This window comes from Patella vulgata, chromosome 6, assembly GCF_932274485.2.
Source record: "Patella vulgata chromosome 6, xgPatVulg1.2, whole genome shotgun sequence".
Lineage (NCBI taxonomy): Eukaryota > Metazoa > Mollusca > Gastropoda > Patellidae > Patella > Patella vulgata.
Window position 1 is genome coordinate 5,119,536 of NC_065884.2, and position 7,765 is coordinate 5,127,300.

The 7,765-nt window shown below is 36.5% G+C and overlaps 1 protein-coding gene across 1 annotated transcript; it reads right to left on the reverse strand.

The window, feature by feature from the left end:
• Positions 1–554: 554 nt before the first annotated feature.
• LOC126824688 (endoplasmic reticulum resident protein 29) lies at positions 555–5,792 on the reverse strand. Its single transcript, XM_050554006.2, has 4 exons — positions 5,649–5,792; positions 4,421–4,559; positions 3,041–3,205; positions 555–2,463 (listed from the first exon to the last, which is right to left on the reverse strand). The coding sequence occupies exons 1-4, from the start codon at positions 5,763–5,765 to the stop codon at positions 2,132–2,134; spliced, it is 753 nt and encodes a 250-aa protein (XP_050409963.1). The 5' UTR covers positions 5,766–5,792; the 3' UTR covers positions 555–2,131.
• Positions 5,793–7,765: the final 1,973 nt, after the last annotated feature.

Sequence of the window (7,765 nt, forward strand, 5' to 3'; positions counted from 1 at the left end):
TCAACTGGCATGGTTTCGATTCTCCGGTTGTACCTGACAAGGAGTAGGGTCGCCTGTCCAACCTTGTGGGTTTTCTCCAGGTCCCTCGGTTTCCTCCAACTGCTAAAGACCCCTACGCACAAGCGAATTACTGAAATAAAATTGAACCATATCCCAAATTGACCTAGTTTGTGTCGAGTTGACGTTAAACCCCATTTCTCTCTCTCTCCGATATGGTTAGGATTGGGAAGGAATGGAGTATCGGCGTCCCATCCACACAATACATGTACTCATGAGTGGGGGAAGAATTGTGTCCATGCACTGAACTCCAACTGCTAAGGGTCGTTTAACATGCACTCCAGTATGGACCTCGGTTTTTCATCCAATCCAAACTACTTTCCTTTTTGGGCCATCCCCTTGACAAATTCAGACCAGGCCTGAAGCCCAAGGGTCTTCTTAGGCCACACAGGTATTCAAACCTTGTAGTCGAGATTCCAGTGTCCTAACCTCCAAACTACCATTTGATTAGGAACAGGGTTTTGGGTCTTGTCGACAAAATATTTGAAAGCAACCAGTTTAAAACTTGTACCCTTTAATAACCAATGAGAATCGTTGTTACAAAATAATTACATAAAATACAAATCATTTTACTGGTATGTACGACACCTACAATAAATAATAAACAGACTGAAAAAAAACAACCGTCATAAAAAATATCGCACAAAACAAAAAATAATCGGGGGGTTTTCATAAAATCATTGGGGAGTATTTATAAAGCTTAAGTATTTAAACTGGCGACCATGTTAAGTTCAGCTAAATGCATAATAAAAATAAGTTTATCTGTCCATTATTCTGAATTTAATCAAAAAGAGAATGAGTCAATTTAGATATAAAAATATAGGAGTTGAATTCTAAATTAAATACAGGGTTTTCTTTACATGTATGTAACTCTTAAACTTTTAGACGAAAAAGATACATGGGTTGGGTGAATTATTTGAGTGAATTGAAGAATACCCAAGAAAAAAACAAATAGATTTTAATTAATTATGAGGTAGGTCCAGTTTCCTCAGACTGACCCATATGGCCAAACAAGAGGCCGTTTTTTTGACATGTCTGACTTCATTTTAATTATTATGGTGCCATGGTTTATTAGATAAATTTATGATACATGCAAAAATTACAGGAACCTGCCCTATTACACCATGATTATTTGAATAATTAAAATAAATAACAAACATCAAAGCCTCAATCTCTTCATTTTTTCATCATTTAAACAACATGCATGGATACAGTAAAACAAGACGTTAATAATTTCAAGATGTATTTTAACGTTACGTCACACTTTTCTGCACCAACTGGGATCACGAAAACAGACATACACCACGCAACGACTTCCAACGCGTCAAAATCTTGATAATCTTCGAAACGACACATCAAAATCGTAACCTTCCACCGGACATATCAAAATCATAAACTTCCAACAGACATGGCTTGTTTTGAAACGTCGCCAAAACAAATTAGTCCAAATCTTGTTTTAAAGCATTCACAATTTAAATCATAATAATCAACAATATAAAATAAACAACACACATTACTCTTTCAAATCAAACATAATCAGGAATGATACATTTAAAAAAATCAAAACACAGAAATTATTATTTTAGAAATAAGACAGAGAGAAATAGGGTTTAACGTCCACTCGACACAAATTAGGTCAATAATTCGCTTGGGCGAAGGGGTCTTTAGCTGTGGGAGGAAACCAGAGGACCCAAAGGAGATCCATGATGTTGGACATGCTACCCGATTCCTTGTATACGAGCTTGGTATAGAAACAGCGCACTTGACTCAATGATAAACATTAAGCCATTTGCCCCCCCCCTCCCCCATTTCAAAAAGAGACTTTCTAAAACCTATTCCCATAAAAATAATATATTTAAAGTAAATATATAAGTTGGTTTTATCAGGATTTCAAAAGAGAATTTAGAGACATGACAGTTTACTGTTTTTAGTGATAGATATTGAATGACAAGAAAACATTTCAAGTGACTTCCTGGGTGATTATGTCCAGAAAAGTTTGGCAGTAACCTTTTAGATTAATTAATAGAAAGTTTTAAAAAGATAAAAAAAAGAGCAGAGTAAAAGAAAAATCAAGTTACAATTCATCTTTCATACGCATCTGAAATGATGTTAAAATATTTAATCGTTCCCCAAGCTGTTCTTTTTTCTTCTCGCTCACTTTACCGTCCCGTAATTTTTCCACGCGATTTATTTCCGTATCTATAAATTCCTCTCCTTTCTCTAATATTTTACTCATAGTTTTAACGTAAGTATCAGCTGAGGTTTTTTCTGCTTTGTCTTCTAAACCTTCCGCAGCTTTTTCAGCTCTGGCTAAAATGCCTTTTCGTTTATCTGCTGGACTTTTATAAAATTCTGATACTAGGTTGTCGAACTTTTCTAAACAGGAAGGAAGTCCCAACCATAGACCTAAAATAAAAGCAAAAATAACACCTTTAATAGAAAGATAACAAATATTCCACAGCTTAATCCTTGTTAAAATGTACTTAAATTGATTATTGAAATATTTAATTATGGAAACAAAATCAAAATGTCATGCTTCGTTACTTTAACCCTTTAAGCGTTGGATTGTTTTGGGGTTTCGACTAGCAAAAGCATATAGTTAAGAATATATCCTGTAACTCTTTCAATTTAAGAATAAATCATACAAATGTATATATTTTTGGAAAGATCTTGAATGCCTCTATTCAGTGATAAAAATATTTAACATTTTTTGTCATGTTTACTTATAGGTCATGACCCGCAAAATGGACCCCTGATTAACTTCCATATATGGAACAATGTGTTAATAACAACATTTCATAACTGATAACAGAGAAGTAGTTCTATCTATATATAGATTGTGTTTGTTGTTATCAACTATTCAACAGTTGTATAAACATCAAACAATGTAAACTGTGGACATCTGTATTGATTCTAACAGTCATTAATTTAACTACAGCTGTCATAGTCAACCTCGGAACATCCAATAAAATATTTATCTTACCTGATTCTTTCATAATAAATTTTTTAATTTCATCAGCGTCTTTGAAATCTCCAGTATAATCTATGGGTGTTTCTTTATTTTGTAGAAATAATTTATAAACTGGATGATTTTCTTTTTTTATGTTAAATCGCTCAGCTAAATCCATGTTGTCCTTATCACCATAATCTATAAATAAAATATAATTCAACCAAGAAATTCTTCAATAGATAAATGGTAAGTACATACATGTACACAATAAACCAACAGTGTGGATTATGTTCCCTGACCTAAATCTGAAAAAAAAAGTGTGACGGACAGACAGATAGACGGACGGACAGACGAACCCATTTTAATAGTCCCCTACTTTCTTCGAAAGGCAGAGGACAATAAAAAAATTGATTAAATTCATTAATTACTTACACATACTAAGGCGACATTTCGAATAGTATTCTCTCAACGTTATCAAGCCAATGTTTTTACTCTCTCCAGTTACTAAATGCCATTTAAAGATTATAAACCAGCAGTGTGGATTATGTTTCCCCACCTCAATCCGAAAACAAATAGAGAGAGAGAGAAATGGGGTTTAACGTCCACTCGACACAAACAAGGTCATTTCGGGACTTTACACATGGTTCAATTTTATTTCAATAATTTGGTCTTTAGCAGTGGGAGGAAACCGGAGGACCCGGAGAAAACCCACGAGGTTGGACAGGCAACCCTACTCCTTGTCACGTACAGATCGTATGATACAGCGCAGCGCACACGTGCTAACCATTCAGCCATCCAACCACCCCCCACCCCGAAAACAAATAGATTAAACTCATTAATTACTTGCACATTTATTGAATCAAGCAATCAAATTTCCTAACATGGGAAGAAAATATTCATCACTGAACTTAGTCCTGGTATTGATGTAATAAAACAATAAACCAAGTGTCATCACTCTCACTAAATTAGAATTCAGATTTGATTTCAAGGTTATTATCGGTCCACATCAAGATTTCTATGTTCTTTTAAAGGGACAATAACACTCTTGCTGGCTTGACAGCTCCAGAAAATAAATAATAGCCTTATTTTAAGTATTAGATGTTTATGTGTCCTACCTGTTGTGTAAATTATCCATTACATCCTATTTTACTTGTCCAGAGGGTTTGAAAATATTTTTAAATCCAAGACACATTTGAAAAGGTTTACGTAAGGCTTTTCAAATCATTTAGTTGAATTTTTTCAATTTTTTAAATTAGGTGTGTTAAGATGAAATTTGTATCATCAATGAATTGGAATATTGTAAAATAGTACAATTTGTTGACTAGAATAAACATTGGGACATATTATTCAGTTACAACAAGATTGGTATTGAGCCTTTAAGAAGACAAGATGAAAGTGAATATATCAACCAACCTGCAATCTGAACTTCTGCAATAAGAAGATCAGGTTGTCCACTACTGGACTCCGCAACCTTTTTAAATTCATCTTGTTTTTCACCATACGGATACGTTTCATCAAACTTGACCAATACAGCTTTATGTTTCGATATTATCTGTTATTAAAAACAATAAAATATTAAATTACGCACAACTAAGATTGAATGATCAGTTTCAGTAATCGGGGGGTTGGATAGCCGAATGGTTAGCACGTGCGCGCTGTATCATAAGGTCTGTCATTGAGTCAACTGGCGTGGTTTCGATTTCCCGGTTGTATGTGACAAGGAATAGGGTGGCCTCTCCAACCTCGTGGGTTTTCTCCGGGTCCTCCGGTTTCCTCCCACTACTAAAGACCCCTACGCGCAAGCGAATTATTGAAATAAAATTGAACCATGTGTTAGTCCCGGAATGACCTAGTTTGTGTCGAGTGGACGTTAAACCCCATTTCTCTCTGTTCGATAACCTTTCAGTTCAGGGGTAAAGGGAAGTTATCATGCTTTACCAGCATTCTAAAGAAATGAAATACAGTTTAACGTCCTAATTTTCTGTTCCGACTGGGCTAATGAAGACAGACCAATGCCATACAGTGTGCTATAAGTCTATGAGGGAAATTTTCCCTGACAGCTGCACTATGACCTAGTCTTATATCCAATTCCAACTGTCAAGGGTCATTTTACTTTCACGCCAATATGTATAAAGGACTTCCGTTTTTTTGTCCCATCCATTCCGAACGTCTCTAGATAGGCCCTCGGTAATGCACCACTGAGAAGGACGAGGGAGGAACCACGCCGGAAAATCCAGGTTAGTGTGCCATCGTTGTACTCACTGAGCCTCAGTGGCTCCCCCCACCCCCACTGAAAAGGAAAAACCAGGCTGAAAATGCTAAGGAATTGGTTTCTAACTATCAGTATCACTGCACCACGCCACCACCACATCCATGGCTGCCAGTAATAATACCACCCTAAAATTATACATATATACCACCCTGCTTTTACAGACAGGGCAGAGACTTAGTAAGTTAGTACGGTGCTCTGACAGAAAGATGAAGTAGTACATGCATTATTCACTATTTCTAATTTCCTATTCAGTAAAAGAAAATTAAGTTATATACGAGTTATTTCCCTTCACTCACGTGGATGCTTATATTTAATAAACCGATTTGGAAAAACTAAACGCTTTTTCACAGTTTATAACAGTGCACTTACCCTGTCAAACACGCCAGAATTGAGTGGAACCGAGCCCTTCACGATGTCGGCCCCAACAGACCGGAAAATCGCTAAAACAACCAGAAGAAGAGATGAAATACAACTAATGTTCGCCATGTTTCTATTTTATATGATGTGGACCAATCAGAGACAGCCTTTATAAACTAAGCGGAAGTGCTTCTGAAGATTCCACGCACTTGTTAAAACAATAGATGATTGGTTTCACTGATAAAATTAGTACGGGGGAACAGTAATGTATCAGTCGTGTCTCGTTTCTTTTTTTAAAACAAATTATACGTCCACAGTTTTGTTAACCACTGAAGTCATATCGCAATTTACAAAGTGATTATAAAATCTCGAACACTGTTGTAAATTGAATATTTTAAAGATACATTCCCGGGTACAAACTAGGTGATTTGATGATATATTTGGGACTAAAAACATATTCCAACTAATTAATTTATCATAATTTTGCTTCAAATCCTTCTCAAAACAATTGTCAAGCAATACCCTGGGTGTAAAAATTTATCCAGGAAAAGAGGTCATGTTTGTGTCAGTGACTTACCTCTCTCGGTATATATCTAGCAACGGGTGCGAAATCAGAGGAGAATTCAATGCATACACAAGACGATATTATATTTAATCGCTGACTATTTATTACAAATATCGAAGCCTAAGTAAATTCTCGGATTATCCACTGCCCGCGTCCGTGATTTTTATATCAGAAAGTGTTGTATTTCTATAACCTCTTCATAAAGTTTATCAACATGTACATCAAGCGCTCAATCTCCGCATGCAACCTTTGACTGAACGTCACGCGTGCGGACACTCCTAAGCGTCGGTCTGTCGATTAGGGAAACCCTTACATTTTTGTCCTGTATGCGCTCCATAAGTGTTTTTCAGGGAATCCAGTATTTTTCTAGTAAGATTGGATCTCTCTACTTTCCATATATACCAAAATTGCCATACTTTTATTGGAAATAACCACCCGATAAATACTTTTCTGGGAAGGTATCTTTAAAACAGTTTGTGTCGAATGGTTTCCCCTTGTCAGTGGTACGTGCAGGGCGGAGGGCGAATTGTTTCGATACCTCGGATGTACGTGACATAGGGTCGCTTGTCCAACCTCGTGGGGTTTCTCAGGGTCCTCCGCCCCCCCCCCCCCCCACTTCTAAAGACCCCCACGCGCAAGTGAATTATTGATTTAAAAAATTGAACCACATGTTATTCCCGAAATGATCTTTAGTTTGTGTCGAGTGGACGTTACCCCCCCCCCCCCTCTCTCTCTCTCTCTCTCTCTCTCTCTTTGTGAAAAGAGATCTTTCCATTTCAGCCCCACTGGCATTACCATCCCTATCAACAGGTTTGATCACCAGAGTAAATCACAACCAAGAGTCTCTCTCTCTCTCTCTCTCTCTCTCTCTGTTCAACCGTTTATGCACGAACAGATTCATTTATTTGATAATCAAGCATATATTAATCATATAATTGATATATTAGTAGGTTGTACAATACAATTATATATATGAGCAATGAATATTAATTATATTAGTCATACAGTAGGCCTACCATCAAATAGTATACAATGATTCGTATTTATTATATTTAATGCATGAATATGTTGTAATTGTATTTAATGATCTTTTGTTGTAATTATATTAAATATTTATCTTTTGTTGTAATTATATTGTAATATCTATCATGTAATCATATTTCAGATTTGTCTTGTAATTATATTTAATAAGATCGAAGGTCATGCATACAGTTTAAAATACAGAAGTGGCGATATTAAAGTCTCTTTACTCCGTATTTGTAAAATCAATTTCGTCAAAGTTTCGTTTGCCGATTCCATTTGCATAATCTATATATATATTTGTGACTGTCGTTTGTCTGTCTGTCTGTCTGTCTGTCTGTTCGGGGTTGGCGGCTACACTAGGTCTGCCCCGAGTCTGAAATTTGGGGTATAGGGTTAGCTCGGACCGGGGAGTAACATAGGCTAGGTGGCGTTAGTCTACCACTTCCGGTTTCGGAGTGATGACCCCCGAGCGAAGCCGGTCTGTTCGGGGTTGGCGGCTACACTAGGTCTGCCCCGAGTCTGAAATTTGGGGTATAGGGGT